General features: G+C 37.7%; 1 protein-coding gene across 1 annotated transcript in view; it reads right to left on the bottom strand.

Moving 5' to 3' along the window:
• Positions 1–420: 420 nt before the first annotated feature.
• Positions 421–11,851, bottom strand: part of PRIM2 (DNA primase subunit 2) — a 307,686-nt gene continuing 296,255 nt past the window's right edge. Inside the window, exon 14 of the mRNA XM_038554418.1 lies at positions 421–997. Within this exon, the coding sequence (XP_038410346.1) occupies positions 773–997 (225 nt within the window). The 3' untranslated portion in view covers positions 421–772. The remainder of the gene's footprint in view (positions 998–11,851) is intronic.

The following is an 11,851-nucleotide window of genomic DNA, read 5'->3' as shown; positions in this document are numbered from 1 at the left end:
ACCTCTGATTCTGGAGACAACTTCCAGCAGTTCCCATACTGCTTGGCAGATGCTCTAGGGCTAATGATGTATTGCCTTCACTTATAGTCTAAAGTCATTTTTTGTTGTTATTATTGTGCTCCAGGATGGGTGAACCTGCACCCCAGGTCTTCAGTGCTCTCCCTTCTTACTGCAGTTTGTAGCACTGGGAGTGGAGTTCCCATCATTCCTGTGTCTTCAACTCTTCTACACTCCTCTGCGTGGCCCCTTTATACATTGTGCAGAAGCTATAATCAGCCTTCTGTTCTTCAGGAAGAACTTCTGTATGTGTAGGTGTAGACTGGGTGTGTCCTGGGTAAGAGGAGAATTCGGGGTCTTCCTATGCCACCATCTTGGACACCTCCTCTCAACATATGACTCCTACAATTACAGACACACTAATACACATTTTGATTTATTTATTAACAAAAATGGTCCAAAAAAGGACTGGGCAAAAAATAATGAAAAGGGTCAAAATAAGTTGTTTTTAGTTCTATTGTCTCTAGGGGAGGGTAACCAGTCTAGAAAGCTGTTTTATCTCCAAAAACAAGTATTAGATTTCAAGAGAAATTTTTCCTTTTCCCTTCTGTCAAAGCAAAATACAGTGTCGGTCTTTGTTTTTACCTATAAGCCTGCTTTTCAGCGGATGAATTGGGGAGGGGTAGAGGGAATAGACAGAGGTTAAAAAAGAAACAGGCAAAATCTTGAAAGAAATGAAAGCTAGTGACAAAAAAGGTTCCTAAGGGCTCAAGAATCATTCACTGAAGTAATCCTCTAGTCCTTCCATATCCATTTCCAGAGAGGAATTTAGATAGGCCAGAGCAGATGATGCATCCTTGGTTTTCTGGACACTTGGTTTGGGTTGAGGAGTTTCTGGTTGGATGGATTCCTTCCTGATGTCTTTACTACCATTTAGAATCCGTTGGCTCTCAAAAAAGAATTGATTAGGATGGTTCAAAGAAAAGCCACAATCATCCACCTATGTAAGAAAGCAAATGTATTATCATATTAGTATATAGCAAAGGTATAAATAAAGGTGCTTCATAAACTATTCTAGACCTGGCTAAAAAACTATTTAGTGCCTGGAACATGGATCCAGGTAGTTCCCGGTCATAACTCTCAATCCACTACTTAGGTGATTTCCTTCAGAAAGTGCTTCACCTACTACCTAAACATTAATGTCTCTTACATTTGTATTTCCAGCCTGAACCTCTGCACCAAGTTCCAATTCCCTATCCAGCTCTACTTCATCTCTACCTCTACTCAACATCTCAAAGGGCTAAGCATAATACCTGCCATATTGTCTGTCAATAAACACTTGTCAAAAAAAAAAAAAAAAAAAAAAAGAGGAGGGTGTAATTCTTAAACATTCCAGAACCATAGGGAGTGGATATAAACAGACAATATTTTGTTACTGGTCCCTGATACCATTCATATTTTACAGTATATTTATAAGTCTGGCATATCTAATCTCATATAAACACTGAAAAAGCAACCTAATATAATTTCTTCATTCCAATCTTAGGCTTTCCCTGCTCTTACTTTTTATAGAAAATCTTTTTCTTTTGGTAATTTTCAATGGGGCTTAATGCAAACATGACCAGGTTCATTGCTTTTTCTTTTTTTTTTTTAAGATTTTATTTATTTATTCATAGAGAGAGAGACAGAGAGAGAGAGAGAGAGAGAGAGAGAGGCAGAGACACAGGCAGAGGGAGAAGCAGGCTCCATGCAGAAAGCCCGATGCGGGACTCGATCCCAGGTCTCCAGGACCACGCCCTGGACCAAAGGCGGTGCTAAACCGTTGAGCCATCCATGCTGCCCTGTTTTGTTATTTCTTTTGTCAAATACTATCACTATACTTTAAATTTCAAATTACCCATTACCTTTTGCCTTTAATATTCAATGATGCTTTGTAATGGTATTAATGCTTCTTATTTTGAAGATTTAACAAGTATGACTTTTTTTCCTAACTTTGATTCCAAAATTTAATGGCAAAGAAAAATATATTCCTTAATATTAGCAAGCACTTACTGAATGCCTACTATGTGCCAGACACTGTCCTAAATGGCATAAACACATGCCATATTCATTCATACACAGGTATATATTCAATTAACTTCCATAAGAGCCCTATGAACATAGATTATCAATATTCTTCCAGTTAGAGAGAGGTTAAGTCAACTTGCCCAAGACCACACATTGGTAGGGGAGATAGGATATGAATTAGCAGAATTCATGCTCCGAACCAGTATACTCTGCTGTCATGTCCTTGTGCCAAGGTCAGTAATTTCGTAACACATGTGTTCCTTAAAATGTATAAACCTTTACTAATTCTTGGGGTGTGACATAAGAGCAAGATAGCTCTGGAAGTATGAACCTCCTACACCAGTCACTTTCCTTCCATTCAACCAATGAGTCAGATGAAGTTGATCAAATGTCAAATCTCTGCCCTCTCTGCCTTCTACAGTTGAAGCTGACAACAAAAAAAACTTTACTTCTTTGTCGGTTTTTTTGTTGTTGTTAGGGGATATTTCACTTCAAATTTTTTACAAACTGAGAAGCCCTTACACTTTCTCTATTCATATGTCTTATATTTACCAACCTTTTTACGTCTCACTCTTTGTACTGAAGTGACTTGCATACAGTAGGTATCTAAATATTTGTTAAGTGGAGCCCGGAACTAACCAGTGTGTACCAGTCACATATTAATTAAAGACTTACTGTGTATAAGGCTACATTATGAGCTAGTAGTTTTTCAGCACACAAGAATGTATTTGCCTAAAACCAAATATAAAGAAATTTCCAGCCTAATAAGTCATACACTTAAAAACTTCTATCAAGAACAAAGTGATACATGGGACACCTGGGTGGCTCAGTGGTTAAGCATCTGCTTTTGGCTCAGGTCATGACCTGAGGGTCCTGGGATCAAGCCCTGCATCAGGATCCCTGCTCTGCAGGGAAGATACTTCTCCCTCTCCCTGGCACCCCCACTGCTTGTGCTCTCTCTGTCTCTGTCTCTGTCAAATAAATAAATAAAATATTTTGAAGAGTAAAGTGGTAAGGGTCATAGATAAAGGCTTATTAGCTCCACATGAGAGAGAAATTCTGGTTGGGTTGATCAAGGAAGGCTTTGTAAGGGAAGTGCTATATGAGTTGAATTTGGGAAGACAGAGGGAGTGCAAAGCTGGGATAATGAGGTCAAGGTTATTATAAGCAGCATGAGCAAAGAAGGAATTCTCCTGTAAAGCAAGTAGATCAGATGGCCTGGTGGAAAAGGCATATAAAAGGGAATAACAGGAAAGGAAGTTGGAAAGACAGGCTGGGGCCAGACCTCAGAGAGCCTTGAAAACCAGAGTTAAGTAGTTTAGACCTAATTTTGTAGGCATCAGGGAGTCACTAAAAATCTTATGGTAGATTAAAACAGGTTAGCAGGGGTTTAAAAGAATTGCTGTCATGCTCAGAATTAACCCTCTTAACAAGGGAACCAATAAACAAACAAGGTATTTTCTGGTAATACCTACCTGAATACTCTAGGATTCTGATTTTCTTTAGTCAGTTGTTGATAGTAACTTCAGGTTGATAGCATACAGACTAGTTCATTTTAAGAGTTATTACTCAGATCACTAAGAACACATTTTTATCTGCTACTTTGCTGCTTAATTTTAAAATGTTTCCTGAATGTTTTGTGATAAATCTATAATTTTTATTAACAATAGAGTCATTTGTGAACTTTATTATATTCGATTTTTCACCCAATTCATTAAAAAGTGGGAGATCCAATATAAAGTTTGCATTTTACAGAATGTTTCATGAAAAGTTTATTGTGTAACACATTTCAATCAGAAGGCTTTATGTTTTATAAATAAAGAACATTAGAGATTGGAAAGACCTTGAAGATCCTTTAAGCTGAACCTCCTACATGTACAAACTAGGAAAACAAAGCCTAAGGAGACTACATGGTTTATGCAAAATCATAGAACTAGTTACTGGTTTTGTCTGACTTAAAGGACATCTGACTAGGTCATTTATTTAGTTGCTCTGAAATCTGTTTTAGGAGGTTTTATGCAAAGTCAAATAAACTTACAGTCATATCATAATATTATTTCTGGAGTTAAACTTGGCTATAAAGATTATAAAAAACACAGTGGTATTATTTCATGTAAAAAGAATCTAGCACTTTGTGGTATAATTATACATTGGGGATTTTCTACACCTTGTTTCAACTTGTTAAAATTCTCAGTACAGGGATCCCTGGGTGGCGCAGCGGTTTGGCTCCTGCCTTTGGCCCAGGGCGCGATCCTAGAGACCCAGGATCGAATCCCACATCGGGCTCCTGGTGCATGGAGCCTGCTTCTCCCTCTGCCTCTCTCTCTCTCTCTGTGACTATCATAAAAAAAAAAAAAATTAAAAAAAAAAAATTCTCAGTACATCTATCATCACAGAAGAGGACTCTCTGGATTGAAATGAATTATTAGACTTTAACTTGGACAAAATGAAATATGATCATCTTTCTAAGCCTCAGTTTCTTGGTCAATGAAATGGAGTTAATTATAGTAATATCTGCTACGTCATAAGGCTGCCACGGGGAAAACCAAGGAAATAGGAGTGTAAAAAGAGAGTTGTTGGTTCTATGAACTCTGAAATAATTGCTTTGCAAAGACTCAAGAAAGGCAAGTCACTTAAAAAAAAAAAAAAAAAAAGGTGAATTCCCCAAAGGAAAGGGACAAAGAGTATATTGTTTTCTATGTGTCATTAGCTTCCTCTCCCACTTTAAAGAAGCCTGAACTGGAAATTGGTGATGGTGTATTGTCAGTAGAGTTTATTTAAAAAACAAGTTGAGAGACATTGGAGTGGTTGGTTCAGTGGTTGTGCATCTGCTTTTTGCTCAGGGTGTGATCTGGGGGTCTCCGGCATCAAGTCTCACATAGGGCTCCCTGCAGGCAGCCTGCTTCTTCCTCTGCCTCTCATGAATAAATAAACAAAATCTTAAATTAATTAATTAAAAAAAGGTTAAATTCTAATCCCGAGACTCTACTCAAATAAGAGACCTTGCCCTACATCAAAAGATGAATTAAAGACTTTTAAAATGTTTTACCTTATACTATATTGTTTAAAAAATGTACATATTTTTATTCCATTTTAATTAATGCTCTTATTAACCAACTAAAACAGTGACAGCAGCCTTGAAATGAGGGCACGTATCATGTTTTTATGTGATGTTTGGCTTTTCCAGCTGCTCTCTTAGGTCTCCAATTATACTTTCTTAACTCATTTTGCTAATAAACTCATTTTACTGAACTTACGATCTAATTAAATTGCTTGGTAGCATGAAAATTAGGAAGAGTTTCCTTCTGTATACTGCATTGTATTTTCTTTTAAGAGAGGTTCTTTGTCTTTGGAATGTTTTCTTTCCCTTTTATTTCTGGCTGAAGGAAGCTGCCATTTAGTTACCTTTCATCTTCAGAAAAATTAGCTTTGGTTTAGGCTCCTCCCTGCACTGCCCCCCCAGACTCTAACAGAATGAAAACAGATTTTACTTCAAAATCAAATTAGAAGAAAGAATAGAGAATACAAGTTATCCCCATTGAAATCCCCCACTTTCACTTATTTCTGCTTAAAAGTCAGCAGCTATTTCCTTTACTCTTTATTTTTAAAAAAGATAGGAACCTGGGCAGCCCAGGTGGCTCAGCGGTTTAGTGCCACATTCAGCCCTGGGCCTGATCCTGGAGACCTAGGATTGAGTCCCACATTGGGCTCCCTGCATGGAGCCTGCTTCTCCCTCTGCCTGTGTTTCTCTGCCTCTCTTTCTCTCTCATGAATAAATAAGATAGGAACATTCTAGATATGGAAACACTGAGAATTTTTTGTTTCTTTCCTTGCTGTTTTTCTTAATTGGTTGGTATTGGTGATGTTTTCCTTTGTGGTTGATGATTATTTTTTATTAGTTTTGTACACTGTTCACTATTGAGAGATGGAAATTCTGTGATGCATTTTCATGCTGCTGTATTAGCTTACAAGTCCCGAAGTACTATAAAGAAGGTGAAATAAGACCAGTGTAGCTGGGAGTCCAGGAGAAGGAAATGAAGTGGAGAGGCCTTTATAAGGCTACATTGCTGATTTTGGATTTCATCTTTAGAGCAACTGGGAAGCCCTTTAAATAAAGGTTTGTTTTTGTTGTCTTTCTTTAAAACACTTTGTTGAAGTAATCATATTCCTGTTTTAAAGATAATTCTAGCAGCTATGTGGAGAGGAAATAACTGGAATGGTACACATGTTGTAGACACTGGGAAATGAGTTAGGAAGCTATTGTAGTGATTCAAGTAAGACACAATCATGGTTTCTAGCCCAGCAACCTAACTGATACCCATAATAATGACCCTGAGTATTATAAAAAAGCTGAATTGTATTTGGTATATCCTGTTCAAGATTGCAGGAAAATGTGATAGAATTTAGCAAGATTTCTGTAAAGATTTATATGGTAAGAAAAAAATTATGCTCAGCTATTTGGAAAATAAGTATCAAAAATGACCCAGTGCCTAAGGAGATCTATTTCTAAAGAAAGGATTTTCAATTAAAATTCAGAGATTAATCTACACAAGGCCTAGTTTCATTTACACAGGGAGTAAATCACAAGAAAAAAATACACTACAATATAAAACACTGCTCCCTAAAAACACTGAAGAGAAGAAAACGGATTTCAAGCAGGCCAGATTTTGACATCTAACTAAATCTCAAACGTTTGCTTGGAATCAACATGTTTTGCACACAATGACCTTCACAGAAACATAGGTCCATATTTCTGCCACAGCAAAAGATTTTGAAGGAATGGAAGCAATATTGTTTTACCTATGGGATGTTTGGGTTTTAATCAAGAGGTTTTGCAATGACAGCTTATAATGAGGCAGCTGGTATTACCAAAAAAGCCATATGGAACTATCATAGTGCTGCTGTAAATGGTATCAATTAACCGGTTCATTTTCAAAACTTTCATCAAAATGAGTTTGATCACAGAGTCCTCAGGAAAATAAACATAGCTTAAAAAAAATTATTAACAGGGGCAGGCAGGATGGAAGAAAACTGACAATAAAAATGGATCTTATTTTGAAATTAAATGAGAAATACTGATACATGTTCACAACTAAAAATCTATAATGAGACATCTAGTGAATTCAAACAGCCTTTTTATTCCATTGATTTTTATGTGGCTTAAGTTATATGTGGGAGGATTTAGACAAATGTATTTTCAATATCTTCATTCATCTAACATAAGTTTTAAAATTGGCCATAATAGTAATACTCCTATAAGAATGAGATACTACAAAAGCGGATCTGAGAACTAAAAAATTTTTTCTTGCTTTTGGTGATTATGTCACAAACTCAATATTTATTTATTTATTTTATTTATTTATTTAATAAAGATTTTTTTTTTTAAAGATTTTATTTATTTATTCATGAGCAACACACAGAGAAAGACAGAGAGGCAGAGACACAGGCAGAGGGAGAAGCAGGCTCCATGCAGGGAGCCCGACGTGGGACTCGATCCTGGGTCTCCAGGATCACGCCCCAGGCTGCAGGCGGCACCAAACCGCTGCGCCACTGGGGCTGCCCAAACTCAATATTTAAATCTAATTTTCATATCTTATTTAAAAACAAGGAAAGAAGTTGAATAATAGACCTCAGTCTGTGGAAGTTCTGAGGTCTCTAATTTAAAGGGTCCACAAATAATTAAGAACACATATGAAATTAAATCTCTCAAGCTATGCAGACAAATTAAGGAATATGGTCTTTAAGCAAAAAGTCATGCAAAACTGGTGCTAAAAATACCAAACGAGGGCAGCCCATGTGGCTCAGCGGTTTAGTGCTGCTGCCTTCAGCCCAGGATGTGATCCTGGAAACCCAGGATCAAGGCCCATGGCGGGCTCCCTGCATGGGGCCTGCTTCCCCCTCTGCCTATGTCTCTGCCTCTCTCTCTCTCTCTCTCTCTCTCTCTGTGTCTCTCATGAATAAATAAAATCTTAAAAAAACAATAAACAAAAAACCAAACGAATAGGGCTTATCTGGTGAGATTTCTATACTCATAAAACTGAGAATTTGTGCTTGTCTCCTATTTTATTGATGTTTATTTAGTCCTTTAGATTTTGTGAAAACAGTTTTTAGGTTTTTAAATAATGGTTATATTTTCAACAGTTAGGTGTAATAGAAGACAAGACCCACAGCAGACCGGGGGTTCTAGCTCCAGATCTCCCATTTGCCAGCTGTGGTACTTCAGGTAAATCATACAGAATTGGATTTTTTTTTAACATAAAGTATGTGGCTTTGGATTTTTTTTAACATAAAGTATGGTGGTTGGATCATGAATGTAGACAGGAAAATGCTAGTGACCTCAACAGTCATTATTACAAATACAGTATCAGATTCTGTAAGTCCACAGTCACGGTTAGGCTCGTAAGCTTTAATGAGTTACTTGGCAGTCTGGTTCAAATACAAGTCCATCCCTTATAAGCAGTATGACCTTACATAGGTTGTTCAGCTTCTCTAAACTTTATTCGTTTAAAAAAAAAAAAGTTGTAGTATTATAGTGTGGATCAAAAGAGCTAATGTGGGGATGCCTGGGTGGCCCAGTGCTTGGGCGCTTGCCTTTGGCTCGGGTCGTGATCCCGGGATCGAGGATTGATACCCTGCGAGGAGCCAGCTTCTCCCTCTGCCTGTATCTCTGCCTCTCTCTCTGTTTGTGTCTCTCACAAATAAATAAATAAATCTTAAAAACAAAACAAAACACAAAACACAAAACAAAAAAAACCAACCTAATGTGGCCAAAGTACTTAGTGGCATGCTTGGTATGTGTGAAGGGTTCTACAGATGTTAGCTGACAATACTATATTAATTACTGGTAATATTATAGGGTATATTTTTCCTATGAAATATTTTATAATGTAAGAAATACTACTAATATATAACCAAATTAGAAAAATTATTTCATGAAAACTAGAAAAGATAAAAATGATTCTAAAACAGCACTGAATGGTAGCTGAACATCTTTTTTGGGGAGGGTCATGGATGGATCCCTTGGCAACCTAATAACAGACTCCAAAAAAAAAAAAAAAAAAAAAAAGCAGATATATTTGCAGATAAAAATGTTTCAAGAAGTGCATGGACTTTCATGTCTATTCTTAGATGTCTGTCCTAGGTTAGGAAGCCATGATCAGGACCAGTGGTTACAAACAAGGGGGTAGAGGGGCTGAATTGCACCTGCAGACATGTTCTGTCAATGTGAATGCACCTAACGGATGTGATTTCATTAGCACACCATAATTCCTTCCATACTCTCATATTAATCTCAGCCACCTGTACTTTTTTTGGGTTAGCTGCCCTGACCGCTGTAGGCCTCTGAGTTTGTGACCCTTGCTCTACACCTTTCAGAAGCTACTAGTAGGACTTATACAGGCATACCTTGTTTTATTGCATTTCCCAGATACTTTTTACAAATTGGAGGTTTGTGGCATCCCTGCAGTTGAAGAAGTCTATAGGCACCATTTTTCTAATAGTATTGCTCACTTCATGTCTCTGTGTCACATTCTGGTAATTCTCACAATATTTCAAACTTTATTATTATTTTTTCTTATGGAGACCTTTAATGTTACTACTGTAATTGTGCTGGAAACCATGCCCATACAAGATGCCAAACTTAATTGATAACCAATGTTGTATGTGCTCTAACTCCTCCAATGACTAGCCATTCCCCCATCTTTCTCCCTTTCCTCTGGTCTCCCTATTCCCTGAGCTACAAGAATACTGAAATTAGGCCAATTAACCCCAGAACAGCCTCTAAGTGTTCAAGTGAAAGGAAGAGCTACACATCTGTCACTTTAAATCAAAGCTAGAAATGATCAAGCTTAGTGAGGAAGGTATGTTGAAAGCTGAGAGAGGCCAAAAGCTAGGCCTCTTTTGCCAAACACTCAAGTTTTGAATGCAAAGGAAAAGTTCCTGAAGGAAATGAAAACTGCTGTGCCAGTGAACACATGAATAAAAAAGCAAAACAGCCTGATTGCTGCTGATATGAGAAAGTTTTCCTGGTCTGGACAAAAGATCACACCAGCTACAATACTCCCTTAAGCCAAAGCTAATCCAGAACAAAGCCCTAACTCTTCAATTCTATGAAGGCTGAGACAGGTAAGGAAGCTAGAGAATAGTTTGAAGCTAACATAGGTTGTTTCATGAGGTTTGAGGAAAGAAGCTGTATACATAACATTGGAAATGAAAGATGAAGTAGCAGGTGAATGATGTAGAACCTGCAGCAAGTTATCCAGAAGATCTAGCCTAGAGAATTCCTAAAGGTGCTACACTAAACAACAAATTTTCAGTGTGGATGAAAGAGCCTTATCGTGGAAGAAGATGCCACCTAGGACTTTCACAGCTAGAAAGGAAAAGTCAATGCCTGCCTTCAAAGCTTTCAAGGACAGGCTGACTTTTTTTAGGGGCTAATGCAGCGGGTAGCTTTATGTTGAAGCCAATGCTGACCATTTTGAAAATCCTTGGAATAATCCTTGAGAATTATGCTAAATCTACTTTGCTTATCCTCTGTAAATGGAACAAAGCCTGGATGACAGCACGTATATTTACAACATGGTTGACTGAATGTTCTTTTTTTTTTTTTTTGACTGAATGTTCTAAGCCCACTATTGACACCTACAACTCAGGAAAAAAAAAAATTCCTTTCAAAATATTACTGCTCACTGGGGGAACCTAGCTGGCTCGGTTGGTAGAGCATGCGACTCTTGACCTAGGGGTCATGAGTTCAAGCCCCTGTTGGGCATAGATTACTTAAAAATAAAACAAAACGAACAATATATATATATATATATATATATATATATATATATATATATATATATATATATATAAACTGCTCACTGACAAGGTACCTGGCCACCCAAGAGCTCTGATGGAGATGTACAACAAGATTAATGTTATTTTCATGTCTGCTAACACAACATCCATTCTGCAGCCCACAGATCAAGGAGTCATTTTGACTTTCAGGTTTTACTATTTAAGAAATACATTCTGTAATGCTATAGCTGCCATACACGGTGATTCTTCTGACGGATCTGTGCAAAGTAAATTAGAAACCTTCTGGAAAGGATTCACCATCCTAGATCCCACTAAGAACACCCGTGATTTGTGAGAAGAGGTAAAAATACCAACGTTAACAGGTTGGGCTGTTGGGAGAAGATAACCTAAGGGGTTAAGGACTTCAGTGGAGGAAGTAAATGCAGATGTAGAAATAACAACAGAACTAGAATTAGAAGTGGACCCTGGGGGCACCTGGGTGGCTCAGTGGTAGAGCATCTGCCTCGGGCTCAGGGTGTGATCCCAGGGTCCTGGGATCAAGTTCCACATCAGGCTCCCCGCAGGGAGCCTGCTTCTCCCTCTGCCTATGCCTCTGCCTTTCTCTCTGCCTCTCTCATGAGTAAATAAATAAAATCTTAAAAAAAAAAATAAAAAAAAAAGTGGAGCCTGAGATGTGCCTGAGTTGCTACAAGTTCATGATAAAACTTGAACAAATGAGGAGCTGCTTCTTATGGACAAGCAGAGAGAGCAGCTTGAGATGGAATATACTCTTGGTGAAGACGCTGTGAAGACTGTTGAAATGACAACAAAGAATTCAGAACTTAGTTGAGGAAGGAGCAGCAGGGTTTGAGAGGGCTGACTCCAATTTTGAAAGAACCTCTACCATGGGCAAAATACTGTCAAACATCATTGCATGCTATAGAGAAATCATGCATGAAAGAGTCAGTCGATGTGGCAAACATCTTATTTTTAAAAATTGGTGTGG

Source organism: Canis lupus, chromosome 12 (genome assembly GCF_011100685.1).
Source record: "Canis lupus familiaris isolate Mischka breed German Shepherd chromosome 12, alternate assembly UU_Cfam_GSD_1.0, whole genome shotgun sequence".
Lineage (NCBI taxonomy): Eukaryota > Metazoa > Chordata > Mammalia > Carnivora > Canidae > Canis > Canis lupus.
This window is presented reverse-complemented; position numbering and strand designations above follow the sequence as displayed.